Source organism: Mobula birostris, chromosome 5 (assembly GCF_030028105.1).
Source record: "Mobula birostris isolate sMobBir1 chromosome 5, sMobBir1.hap1, whole genome shotgun sequence".
Lineage (NCBI taxonomy): Eukaryota > Metazoa > Chordata > Chondrichthyes > Myliobatiformes > Myliobatidae > Mobula > Mobula birostris.
In genome coordinates this window covers 37139371-37153893 of record NC_092374.1, presented here as the reverse complement: position 1 = coordinate 37153893, position 14523 = coordinate 37139371, and the positions used below count along the sequence as shown (strand labels likewise).

The 14523-nt window shown below is 41.5% G+C and overlaps 1 protein-coding gene across 4 annotated transcripts in view; it reads left to right on the top strand.

Annotated features, from left to right (window-relative positions):
* The first annotated feature begins 3384 nt into the window (after positions 1–3384).
* Positions 3385–14523, top strand: part of sv2ca (synaptic vesicle glycoprotein 2Ca) — a 162125-nt gene continuing 150986 nt past the window's right edge. For all 4 annotated transcript variants that reach the window (XM_072257163.1, XM_072257161.1, XM_072257160.1 and 1 more), the window contains exon 1: positions 3385–3955. In XM_072257163.1, the coding sequence (XP_072113264.1) occupies positions 3385–3955 (571 nt within the window). The remainder of the gene's footprint in view (positions 3956–14523) is intronic.

Here is a 14523-nt window from a genome sequence, read left to right as displayed (position 1 = left end):
TGTTTCTATGTTTCTAAATTTGCCTGGTGTATATTGAGCATTTCTGGAATATACAGTAGATACTCTCAGATCCTCCAGTGTGACACCAGTCATGTCATTTATATGTTTGGCTGTAGCTTAGTTGGCAGCACTCTAAACCCTGAATTGTCTAGGTTTCAATACTACAGCAGAGAGGTTGGTCCAAAAAACTTTATAACAAAAACATTTAAAAGACATCTAGGTAGCATGTAGGGTTTAGATGAATCTGGGTCAAATGGAGGCATATATAACTAGCTTGGTGGACGTAATGGTTTAGTTGGATGATTGAGGCCAAAAGGCCAGTTTCAATGCTGCATTACACTGATTCTATCAGTCCATCTCTCCGAACCATATCTGACTTTACAAAATTCAACACCTCACACTTGTTGGGATTAAATTTTATTTGCCAGTGCTCCATCTAGGCCTCCAAATGATCTCTATCCTCCTACAGCCTTAAATAACCATCTTTACTATCCACCTCACCAATTTTTGTGTTATCTGCAATCTTACTAATGACACTTTCTGCTTCTTCTTAGCCAACCCCTCAGGATCATAGACCTTATTTCCACTCTACTTTTGTGGGTCCAGAGGTGGTGCATGAGGCCAGTATGCATCATCTGCTCCATTTCTATACACAGGGCTGTGTGCTCCTTTAGGAGTCTCTATATCACCTTGAATGCACTTTCTCCTGGGTGATTAGAAGCCAAAGATTCTATGGGGATGTTTGTTAAATTTATTCAAGGACATTAATTTCTCTTTTTTTCTGTCTTATAACCTTCTTCCTTAATGGAGTTCATAATACAATGACTATTTCAGGAGTCTGGTGTTGGACATGTAATCAACTGAGAGTAACTCTGTATTTGGTGATGGGGATATTGGCCTGGGAGAAGACACTAATGCTGGTTCATTTATCCTCAGTGAATTGGGTGTATTTTGCAGAAATGGGATTGGCGATATTTTTCTTGCTAGTTGTAGACCAAGACCCAGAAGTAGATAGAAGGACAAAGACCACACCTTCCCAAAAGTCAGAGTTTAGTGTTAGGTCCTTTCCTTAATTGACCAAAGGCTGTGCTGGCACTGATCGCTGCCTTTGCCAACAGATGGTTATAGGGCTATGAGCAGTGGTCCTTTAATTCCCGGAGTCTTAAGATGAAAGTCTACTTTCAGTGGAGAGTATGATGGAGCAACTGGCAGCTTGGAAGAGGGTCCTTGCCTTGAAAAGTTTGATTGCAATGTCCATTCTGTTGTATACTTTGGTGAATCAATTGCTGATGTCATAGAGCTAAATCTTCAAGTGTCAGAAACACAACCACTCGCTGGTCCTACAGTCTCCTGCAGTGAGATTGCATAATTTTGCTTCTGGTGTATAGTTACCATGAGTTGAGTAGATTCCCAATAGAACTGAAGATCAGAACTTCTTGCCTGAGAAAAATGTTTTGGCTTTGTGGTACAATGTTGCAGCAGGAAAATAAATTGTTAAGTTGGTTTATTATTGTCCCATATACTGAGGGACAGTGAAAAGCTCACCTTGCATACCATCCATCCCGCCGTACTGAGGTAGTACAAGGTAAAACAATAACAAAAATCTGAATAGGTTGTACCAGTTACAGAGAACGTACAGTGCAGGCAGACAAGGTACAAGGTCATAATGAGGTAGACTGTGAGGTCAAGAGTTGATTGAGAGAAAAAGGGCAAGATTAAAGATTAGCTTTATTTGTCACATGCACATTGAAACATCAAAACATACGGTATAATGCATTGTTTGCATCAAATCAAATCAGCAAGGGTTGTGCTGGGCAGCCCACAAGTGTTACACCTCTTACACGCAGCAGTAGGGTTTGAATCCCATTTGCTGTTTGTTGGTGATATAAAGTGATGAGCTAACTGCTATGCTACTGGTCTACACTGACACTGGTTCTAGTGAAGACCCATTGATATTACATGGCTGACATTTTGCCATGCACCAAAAAAAAAGAGAAAATTTACTTTGAACAAGTACAATAGGCATATTGTGCTTCCTTGTGGTTCCATGATGACATGGTCTCACAGGTGCCAATGCCTGGATCAGTGATTGTTATGAGGTTATGTACTTGTTCCTCTTTTGAAACAGGGTGTTCATTATGACAGGGCCAATGCTCCAAACATGTTGTCAATAGAAGCACCCACTGGAGTTAGTTTTCCCATCTAGCTCTTATACCTTGCTAAGAAGTGTATCCCTTCCCACCCAGCTGAACTGAAAGTCCATGAACTCATTTGAAACTTCCAGGTGGGACAGAAGATTGTGGTGTGTTGGTTTTGAGTCAGAGTAAGTTGTTGGCTCACTAGTTCAGCAAAGAGAGATGCTAGACTAGCTCAATCCCAGTGGTGAAGCCCACCCCATGAAAATGGCTTTCTTCTTGTTTCCACCTGAAGGAAGAAGATTATCTCCTTCATTCCTGCCTGATGTGTTCTTTAATCATACCTGATCAAGGAGGCAATGCCAGGATTGGAGATGAAAGAGACTGGGCTGCTCTGCAAGCTGGCACTGACCCGATGAACTGAATGGCCTCTTTCTATGTCATAAGGGAATGCAAAAACACTCATATTGGGAAATGTATCACGATTAAATTTGATCCACTCTGTCAGGAGTCTATCTAAATTTTGCACCGCCGGCAAATCAAAGTCTAACCATCACAATCGAAAGTTTGCCAAGTGTCATTTTCACTGAGAGATTTTTTTTTGGTGGCAAAATATGTTGGACTATAAAATACAACCAAAATTGTGAATTTTACAAAATGTTGCATGTTTCTGGAAAGTTATGAATGTTTTTCTCACACTTACTTTTGCCTTACCAGACTCTCCATCCGTTCAGTAGACTGCGGCCATTGTCACTCCCCTGGATTCTTGGCAACTCATCTCATCGACGGCAGGTACACCACTTTCATCCATGGTTGAAAGGGGCAGAGCGGCAGAGCACGTTAAAGAGATAAATGTAATGCAAGCAAATATCATGGTTTTCAGTTAATATCTATTTATTGTTCAGCGAACCAGTATAATCATTGCACTTTTTTGGCTCACTGTAAGACTCCATTTGGATTCAGTCAATTTAAATATCTAATCTAAATATGCCTAATTATGTTTTTTCTCTATTCTTTTGATGCGCTAGATGATGGCAATGACAATGGGAATGTAACAGAAAAAAATCCCATTCACCAGCTGAGAACACTGAAGAGCCAGTGCTCCACTCACTGAAGCTCTGCATGTTAGATAGAAACTGAATGCCAGAACCCCAAGCTCAAGGCTCCAAGTGTGGACAGTTGTTCTTACTCTCTGTATCATCACGTTCAGCCTGTTAAACGGAGGAAGGCGTTTAACATTGGAGGAAGGATGGATGATGCGTACAGGGACAGGACTACCCTGATGAGGGGTGCCAAAGACATTGCCAAAGAAGTTAAGAAACAAACAATAAAGAAAGCCAACGTAGGAGCTGACTACGCTCAGGATGATTACAGCAAGACTGCTTATGCCAATTTTCAAGATGATGACGCCTACAACTATAGCAGAGGGACCTATGGAGAAGAACCACAAGAGGATGAGGGTTCAAGCGATGCCACTGAAGGACATGATGAGGAGGATGAGATATATGAAGGGGAGTATCAGGGGATCCCAGATACAGGCCAGAGGAAAGAGAACCAGGTTGCCATCGGACAACTTGTCTCGGATGAGTACAAGGACCGTGAAGAGTTGGATGCTGAGAGGAGAGCTGATGAAGAGGAGCTGGCACAACAATATGAGTTGATCATTCAGGAGTGTGGACATGGCAGGTTCCAATGGGCACTGTTCCTTGTGCTGGGATTGTCTCTCATGGCTGACGGAGTGGAGGTGTTTGTGGTGGGGTTCGTCCTGCCAAGTGCTGAGACGGATATGTGTGTAGAAAATTCCAGTACAGGATGGCTGGGTGAGTAGCTCTTTAATTCTAACATCTTTTTGCAGGGATGCTAGCCTTTTCATCAAAGAATAATTTTCCAAAAATATGAAATTATATGTTGCTTATAGTTGTTAAGGGGTCAAAAGCTGAGATGAAAATAGTGAATTGATCTAACTCTATAGATGGCTTCTTATGTTATCAGAGGTCAAGCAATATGTATACAGGTAAAATGGAACAAAATATGGCTGCATTTTAAAATTTCCAATAATTTTGAATCTTGACTACGTTTGTGACAATAGAATATGTTAAAACGGATGCTAATGTGACTGCAATTTTAGAATGTCGATGTCATCATGGATGAGTATTGCATTGCCTTTCAGGTATTCATTAATTTAAAATAATTTAAGTCTTCAACGTGCTAATAATTGAAAAATTTCAGTGTTCCAAAGTGGATATTGTCAAACTGGATCTCATTGACGCACCAAGGAAACAGCATCCACTGTAGGGTAGAGGCTCATTTGTACTACTTACAAGGTTCATGAACTATTCGTGGTTTTAGCGACTGATTGGAAGAAGAGTTGGTAGTAGAGAAGTGTGCTTGGTTTTTGAAGAACTAAGCACAATTTCTACAGTCGGTAGGAAGTAGTGTGGCAGAAGGTAGAATTGTACCCTGGTCTCTAAAATTTCTTTTCAGATGTGGAAGGCTTAGTGTTTTTTTCCATGGGAAGTCAGGGGAAGGTCTCCAGTGCATGATGTTCCAGGCCAAGGTCCTATTTAGATAAAAACTTCATTTTGTACCCCAACATTTTTCTCATTGCCATTCCTCTGGAAGGATTAATAAATGCTGGGCTCTCGTTGAATCTGCAAAATGATCCAGTGTCATCATATGCTTTTACTTCTGGGTTTCACAGTTGCAGCTTTCACCTTATCTAACCATCCATGATTTGTAATCTGTGATCATCATAGATTAGGCTGCTACACAATTACAATGGTTGTGACAACCTCGTAGCCATGGCATTAGTCAAGCAATCTAGAAATTGTGAGTTCAAGTCCAGCTGTGGTAATTTGCAAATTTAAATTAATTAAATCTGGCAAAGTGCTGACATGTTAGATAAAATAAGCTTTAAAGCTGCCAGGGTCCAGGGCTCGCTGATGTCCTTCAGTGAGGGAAAGCTGCCACTGTTACTCAGTCTGGTGTATATCTGACACCTGTTTCACATTGACTCTCAGAGCCCTCAGGGTAACTGGAGAAGGCCGGTAGATTCCTATGTTCACAGAACATTACGGTACCCTAATTAGCCGATGGGTATTTTTGCAAGTAATATACACCCTTTATAAAGAGAAATGCAAACATTGCACGGTTATGACTGTGGGCATAAAGAATGCAGGATTCCGAGTGTCGCTGTGAAATATATATAATTATATCAATGGAAGTAAAAACATAATACAATAGTTGGATTAACAAGTATGTTCAAGGGTGCTCAGTGACTTTTACTAATGAAAAAAGCATCATTTTCATGAGGCTATATTATTTATTCTTCTTCTGAGCTCAAGGGGCAGTTCCATTGATTTTCTTGGTCTCTGCTCCAAGCAATATACTGTACTTGGAAGAAGTTAAATGCCTGGAAATGTATTTACTTTGGTCTCAGTTATGTGGCATCCAGTAGTTCTATTCAATAAAAATCAAATAGCTATGATGACATGACATTACTTGTATCAAGAATACGAAGTATTCTCTTCCTTTATAGGTTACCTACACTGCACTTTCTCTGTAGCTATAGCACTATATTCTGCATTCTTCTTTTCTTTGTATTTCCTTGATCTACTGATGTATGTCATGACTGGTCTGCACGGCATGCAAACAAAAGCCTTTCATTGTACCTTAGTGCATGTGACATTAATAAAACCAACAAGCCAATAAGCTTAGTTACTGAAATTACTACCTGCCGCACAGGAGTGCCTATATTCATTGTGTTTTTTGCCTTTCTCTACATAAACGTTAAAATGCATGTGAAAATTAATTTATTCTGATGATTGGGATGATCCTAAAGTATATATTTATCATTAATAACCTTTTCAAGTCAATAAATATGTTTCTAAATGTACCTAATTTTTAATATTATTGCTTTAATTGTGCATACGGATTAAATTGTGGGGGGAGGGGTGATTTGGACCAGAGTGAATAATTGAGGATGACAGAGCCAGGGAGTTTGATTAACGCAACTGAAAGCTATTTTAATCCTTAAAGTACTCTGTGTTAATGGCTAAGCGCATGGAAGTTAATTCATGTCCCTTACAGCTAATCTAGTTAAATCCTTTCTACAAGTACACTCTCAGTTCTCACTGTTCAGCTCACTCAGGAAATTGACAGAAAGTAATTGGAATTGGTTTATTATTGTCACATGTACCAAAGTACGCTGAAAAGCTTGTCATGTACACTGTTCTTACAGTACGTTGAGGTAGTACAAAGTAAAATATGAACAGAATGCAGAATAAAGTGCAACAGCTGCAGAGAAAGTGCAGTGGAAGCAGGTTATAAGGTACAAGAACGTAACGAGGTAGATTATGAGGTCAAGTGTCCATTTATCATAGTAGGGAACCACTCGATAGTCTTCCCGTATACCAGTGGAATAAAAACTGTCCTTGAACCTGGTGGTACGTAATTTTAGACGTTTGTATCTTCTGCCTAATGGGATAGGAGAGAAGAGAAAATGCCCAAGGAGGATGGGGTCTTTGATTATGCTGTCTGCTTTACCAAAGCAGTGAGAAATATAGACAGAATCGATGGAGGGGAGGCTGGTTTTTGTGATGTGCTCAGCTGTCTCCTCAACTCTCTACAGTTTCTTGTGGTCACATGCACACCAGTTGCTGTCCCAAGCTGTTATATGCCTCAATAAAAATTGGGTTAATGGGTACATGCCAAATTCCTTCAGCCTCTCGAGGAAGTAGCAGCATTAGTGAGCTTTCTTGGTCATGGCATCTACCTGGTCGGACCAGCATAGTCTATTAGTAATGCTCACTTATGACCTTGTGCAGGGACCAAACACTGAACCTTTATCAATCCGACTCTGTCTTTCACCAAAGCCATTGACGCTCATAAGGGCTAGACACTAAAATAAGCTGTCAGAGTTGCTTAGTTGTATTCCTGGCCAAGAAATACCATTGTAACACTGGATTAGGGAACTCTTTATGAAAACAGTATTTCTGCGGAATGCGTGATCTAAGGTAGGGCTTCAGTGCGGCACTGAGAGAGTCTTCTATTGCCTTTTGAGAACAAGGCACTGGCTACCTACACAAGTGAGGTTAAAGGACAAAACCTTTACTCTGAAAGAGAGCGGTATCTTTGATCAAATGTCTCAACCAGAAACATCAATTGTCCCATTTCTCTCAAAGGGCACTGCCTGAACATTGAGTTCCTCTGGCACTTTTCCGTTGCTCCTGATTCCAACACTTGCAGTCTTGTGTGTCAGAATTACCTGGATCATTTCTTGTAACACGGAAGCTGACTCATGAATTATTAATCTCATTGTAGTTTGTGGCATCTTGGTGGATTGCTGCACTTGCTTACAGTGCAGTAGTTCCATTATGGCTGAAAAATTTGAGGGTGCCCCAAAGATTAAAACATACTTTATGAGCGAAGGCCTTCATATCATCAGGAGTTTTAATTAAAAGGCATTGTCTAGAAATTGAATAGACCTAAAAGATATTTTTTGAGTGAAGTATTTCGCACCATCAGGAGATTTAATTAAAAGTCATTGTTTAGAAATTGAATAGAATAGCATCTGTTCCAGGTGACAATTTTGCATTAGTTGTTTTCACCCGGGGAAAACCATGCAAGCAATCATTTCCAGATGACACTATATTGATTGGGAGATTGGAGCAGGAGGCTACATTTGCAATCCATGTTGAGTTACTTGACGTTTTTAGCAGTGCTGGGAATTCAAGATTCAAGATAGTTTAATGTCATTTCCAGTACACTAGTGTAAAGGAGAAGGAAATAATTGTAACTCCAGATCTGATGCAGCACACAAAAAGAAATATACAATAGGTAAAGAACATGCTATTAATAAAAAATGCAATACATATAAGTACATCAGATTGCTTGGATGCATAGACTGACTGACTGTCCTTAAAGTGTTGCTAGGTTGTGCGCAAGGTGACTGACAGGAAATATTGAAGTGGTGAGGGAGACATCAACTGGGCAACTCAGATTTCCCACTTTCCCAACATGAATTGAATCTAAAAGGTACAACTCATGCCTCTCCTGGAACAGTTTCTCTGGGTTTTTGCTTTAAAGGGGCACTTTGTCAACATTTGGAAACCCGATTCGGCAGGCTATTCAGATTCAGATTAATTTTAATTGTCACATGTACATCAAAAAAAGTACAGTGAGATGAGATGCTTGTGTAACAACCAACACAACCTAATAATATGCTGGGGAGAGGCAGCGAGTATTGCCACATATTCCAGCGCCAACATTGCATGCCCACAATGTTTGGCAGAACAGAACACAACAAGCAACAAGACAGCAGCAGCTAAACAGGCACCTTCGAAAGAACACACAAAAAAAAGCTGAAACAACCACAGGATATTTTCTCCAAGTAATAAGTTGCTGAGATGCACTTATAGTGTATTCCTCGGTAGACCCAATACATCAACACAGTAGAGGCACAACTGACGGTACTCACTGATTGGGTCAGGGCACCTGGGTCAGAAAGCAAAGGCAACTTGCAAAGGAGACACAGGAGACTGCAGATGCTGGAATCGGGAACAATAAGCATTCTGGTGGAGGAAATCAGTGGGTGAGGCAGCATTTGTGGGAGAGATGATTGTTGACGTATTGGGTCTAAATTCTGTATCAGGGTTTCACCAGAGATTTTACATCATAGCTGGAGTTCTCTGGAAAAGAAGGTATTTGCAAGTTTCTGTTTTACAAAGTTTTGACACAGATGTTATCGTGGGAAGACCTTTGATCATGCTGGAATCTTTTGATGAATGTCTAAATCACCTTAACCCTCAACATCCTCACTTCCAGGTCTTTTCAAGCGGCTAGAGCAGAACTCTGCCTTGCCCCTCGTATTTTGCTCAGTCTGCATCAGAGGGGACCTGAATTGTAAGGAAATATTTTCATCTCTCAAAGCTTTAGTGACGGACAGATGGTATCTCGGGCATGGGCACTTGCCATTGTAACTGGCATGTCACAAGTGCAGGCAATCATAAACAGAGGAGATTCTGCAGATGATGGAAATCCAGAGCAACATGCAAAAAATGCTGGAGGAACTCAGGCAGCTTTGATGGAGAGGAATATGCAGTCAACATTTCAGGCCCTCCATCAGGTCAATCACTGGCTGCACTAAGTGCTCCTGAGGAACCCAGACTCTTTTTTAGTAACAGAAATGGTTCCCATTCCCTCAATGTGCAGGTGGCTGTTTTTTTTATCTGTACAGTCTCCTCATGGTTAATGTCATGCTTTGGGGAAATGCACATGATGCCTTTGTCTTTATGAGATCACACTGCTGGGCGTTTTTCAGTGGCCAACAATCCTGGGGAGAGGTGGAACAGAACTATCCACTCCTTCCTCAGTTCCTCAGTTCCTCACAGCATGGTGACTGAACAACTACGTGAACAAGTGCCATGCAAATATTGGCCCACTAGAATGAGATTCCATGTTTGCATTGGCCTGAGGGAGCTGCCCAGATTTTCTCAGCAGATATAGAGACCTTGCTATCTTGTCCTGCTTGCCGCTGGACCTAACAACTCATGCACAGCAGCCAGAGCTGGAGAGAGAGCAACAATGAGAAATACCACCAGACTAGACATGCCCAGGCATTGTCCCTGATGAAGATGGCAGAGTTTATCACGGAAATGTCGGTTAAAATTGTCACCTGTACCTGGCTGGGAGCCCAAGAAGAATTTATGCAGAAGTGAAATTCACGAAGGTGGCTCCACAACCATGAACCCAGTCATCACTGTAGCTGATTCAGGGCCCACAGCCCCCAGTTCAGAGTAAGGACAAGTAAACCTCATGGAGGAGCGAGCTGCACCAGCCAGTCCCTCGCCTCCAGCCCCAAAACTCACACCTTTTCAGTCTGGCTCGGTGCTTAAGTCAGCCAGGCCTCAGGTTATTCCTTCCTTCTGGGCCCTGCCGCTTTGATACGATACTGGATTCAGGCACCACCACCTCGATTTGGCCCATACCCGACCTTTTGAATGCAGCCTGGTGCTTAAATCATTCAAGCCTTGGGTCTTTCCTCACTCTCAGGCCCAGGCCTGGGGCCTGTCCCCTCAATTCTGCCTTGCCTCAGTTCCGCTGCATCGAATCGCCTCCAAATCCACTTCAGCACTGGCCACGCATTGTCTCATTCCCTGATCTCAGGCCTGGGCCCCACTGCCTCGATTTAGCTTGTAGACACCCTGCCACAACTGTCTTGCACCTTTGAGGCCTCAGTTCACACCACAAAAATGCCAGGTTGTTCAGCCGATTCAAAAGCCCAACTCTGAAAGGGAAGCCAGAGTTTATTGATTACAGTGATTGCTATTTTACCGATAATTGAACGGAGGAGCCTAGAACATCTCTCTGAGGGATACTTCTGTGCTGGTCCATTTACAGTGACTATACACTGAAAAATGCATTGCTGATCCAATTACTGAAATGGCTTGCTTGATTGTCTGCATGCAGCTCACTCTGACAGTTTTAATGAGGGTACAAAAATTATTTGTGTATTGCCGTGATGAGTGGGGTTTCTCAAAGGTGGAGAAGGCTACCCGGCTCTTACTGCAGTGGTCCTACACTGAGCCACCTCTCTCTCCACTTCACCCCACTGGTACACAGCAATTCTCTTGCCCCTGCAGTTGATTGATCTTTATAAAGTAGTGAAAGCAAAGGATCGAAGTTCCAAAGATGCGGTAAATCAAGGAATAGAGACAAGGCTGGAGAGAAAAGCATTAATATGGGAAATGATAAACAGGCTGTGACAGGAGAGGATACAGAGTACAAATCTAAGATTAAATCAATGGATAAGGCTAGAGGTTAAAAATAATAAAAGGACAAATCTGACAGCTCTTATCTAAATGCATATAGCGCTCCAAACAAAATAGATGATTTGAGAGCACGAATAGAAATAAATAAGTCGGATATGACAACCTTTGCAGAGACGTAGCTGTAGGAGTACATTGACTGGGATGTGAATGTTGAAGAGATATGGAACTTAGGAAGCAGTAATTCTAGTCAGTATGCCACAGAAAGAAAGTTATTAAACTAAAAGGGACACAGAAAAGATTCACAAGGGCTGGAGGATTTGAGTTATAAGGAGAGACTGGATAGATTGTGATGGTTTCCTTGGAGCAAGAGAAGTTAAGAGGTGACCTTATACAGGTTTATGTAATTATGAGGGCATTGTTAGGGTATACGGTTACAGTCTTTTTCCCAGGAAAAGAGCATCTAAAACTAGAAACAAACAGTTCAAGTTGAGAACTGAAGGATCTGAGTGATAAAATTCTTGAGCTGCTAGAGGAAGTGGTAGAAACAGGTACAATTACAATGTTTAAAACACATGAATATGGAAATTTCAGAGGGATATGGGTCAAATGAGGGCAAATGGGACTTGCTAATGTAGACACCTTGGTCAGCATGCACAGGCTAGACTGGAGGGTCTGCTTCCACGCTGTACAACTCTGTGGCAGATGGAGTTCAACCCAGATAAGTGTGAGGTGATTCATTTTGGTAGGTCAAATACGATGGCAGAATATAGCATTAATGGTAAGACTCTTAGCAATGTGGAGGATCAGAGGGATCTTGGGGTCCGAGCCCATAGGACACTCAAAGCAGCTATGCAGGTTGACTCTGTGGTTAAGAAGACATACGGTGCATTGGCCTTCATCAATCGTGGGATTGAGTTTAAGAGCTGAGAGGTAATGTTGCAGCTATATAAGACCCTGGTCAGACCCCACTTGGAGTAGTGTGCTCAATTCTGGTCACCTCACTATAGGAAGGACGTGCGAACCATAGAAAGGGTGCAGAGGAGATTTACAAGGATGTTGCCTGGATTGGGAAGCATGCCTTATGAAAATAGGTTGAGTGAACTTGGCATTTTCTCCTTGGAGCAATGGAGGATGAGAGGTGACCTGATAGAGGTGTACAAGATAATGAGAGGCATTGATCATGTGGATAGTCAGAGGCTTTTCCCCAGGGCTGAAATGGCTAGCATGAGAGGGCATAGTTTTAAGGTGCTTATAGTCATAGTCATAGTCATACTTTGTTGATCCCGGGGGAAATTGGTTTTTGTTACAGTTGCACCATAAATAATTAAATAGTAATAAAACCATAAATAGTTAAATAGTAATATGTAAATTATGCCAGGAAATAAGTCCAGGACCAGCCTATTGGCTCAGGGTGACTGACCCTCCAAGGGAGGAGTTGTAAAGTTTGATGGCCACAAGCAGGAATGACTTCCTATGACACTCTGTGTTGCATCTCGGTGGAATGAGTCTCTGGCTGAATGTACTGCTGTGCCTAACCAGTACGTTCTGTAGTGGATGGGAGACATTGTCCAAGATGGCATGCAATTTGGACAGCATCGTCTTTTCAGACACCACCGTGAGAGAGTCCAGTTCCATCCCCACAACATCACTGGCCTTACGAATGAGTTTGTTGATTCTGTTGGTGTCTGCTACCCTCAGCCTGCTGCCCCAGCACACAACAGCAAACATGATAGCACTGGCCACCACAGACTCGTAGAACATCCTCAGCATCGTCCGGCTGATGTTAAAGGACCTCAGTCTCCTCAGGAAATAGAGACGGCTCTGACCCTTCTTGTAGACAGCCTCAGTGTTCTTTGACCAGTCCAGTTTATTGTCAATTCATATCCCCAGGTATTTGTAATCCTCCACTATGTCCACACTGACCCCCTGGATGGAAACAGGAGTCACCGGTACCTTAGCTCTCCTCAGGTCTACCACCAGCTCCTTAGTCTTTTTCACATTAAGCTGCAGATAATTCTGCTCACACCATGTGACAAAGTTTCCTACCGTAGCCCTGTACTCAGCCTCATCTTGAAAGTAGGTACAGAGGAGATGTAAGGGGTAAGTGTTTTTGCGCAGGGAGTGGTGAGTGTGTGGAATGGGCTGCCAGCGATGGTGGTGGAGGCGGAAACAATAGGGTCTTTTAAGAGACTCCTGGATGGGTACATGGAGCTAGAAAAATAGAGGGCTGTGGGTAAAGCTGAGGTAGCTGTAAGGTAGGGACATGTTCGACACAGCTTTGTGGGCCGAAGGGCCTGTATTGTGCTATATGTTTTTTTCTCTGTTTCTATGACTCTAATTCAATGAGAAAGGACAAGGAATAATTAACAATAATTTTAGAAAGTCGAGAGAGATTTCCTGTATTCAGGAGATCAGGTTGTAGGAATGGCCTGGACAGAGTTGAAAAATAATGAAGACAAGAATTCACTTGTAGGAGTAGCATACAGACCCCTAACATTAATCACTCCTTAGAGCAAGAGTACAAATGAAGAAGTAATGGGAACCTGTCAGAAAAGTGTGGCAATAATAATATACTGTATTTTTCATACTATTATTTCAGAGGGGGTTTTAATCTGCATCTAGATTGGAAAAATCAGATAGACAAAAGAAAGCTAAATCAGGAATTTATAATTTCTTTTTGGTAGTTACCTAAGATAGCGTGTTCTCAGCCAACCAGAGAGCAGTTGATATTATATTAATTTGCATGATGAGATGGATTTAATTAATATCCCCAATATGTAGATACTCCTGGATAGCAGTGAACTAAAATTTCCATTCTGTTTGAGACAGAGAGAGAGAAACAGAGAAAGAGAAAGAAAGAGAGGGAGAAAAAATAATAGTTCAAGACAAGTATTCTAAACTTTAGTAAGAGCAAGTCAGAGAGAATGAAAGCAGAGCTAGATATGTTGAAATGACAAGTTAGATTGAGAGATTGGTGCATTGAGATGAAATGCCAGACATTTAAGCAGTCCTTTAAAATACACAGAATAAGGAACAGAAGTTCTAATAGGTAGACCCACCTTCCATGGCTAACCAAATAAAGCTTAAAGTACCATCAAAGAAAAAGCAGATAATTGTGGAAAGATAGGTGGCAGTTCAAAAAACTGAATAGAATATAAAAAGCAAAGAAGGAAAAAGATTAATAAGGAAGGGAAAAATGAGGTAAAGGTAGCCAGTAATATAAAAATATTGAAAGAATGTCACTGGGTTTGGAAAACAAGAGGATTAAGCAATGTGAGAGTTTGTCCTACAGAAAGTGAGCCTGCGGGATTAGTAATGGAAACCAATCAGGTGACGGATTAATCAAACATGTATTTTGCAACAGTTACTTTAGATGAAACTAGTAATAGCTGTAAATTAGAATTAGAAAGAAGGACTTGGGAAATTCATAATCACTAAGGAAATGGTAGCAAGCACATTGTTGGATTGCAAGGCTAACCTTTAGGTACTAATGGACTATCAGAAGATCTTAAAAGAAATAGTGAGATAGAAATAAAAGTCAGCAAAAGCAAAGGTATTTACTGTTTTTGAGCATCCTTTTGTCATCTTCCACTCCTACTTAATCCCTGGCCTTCTTC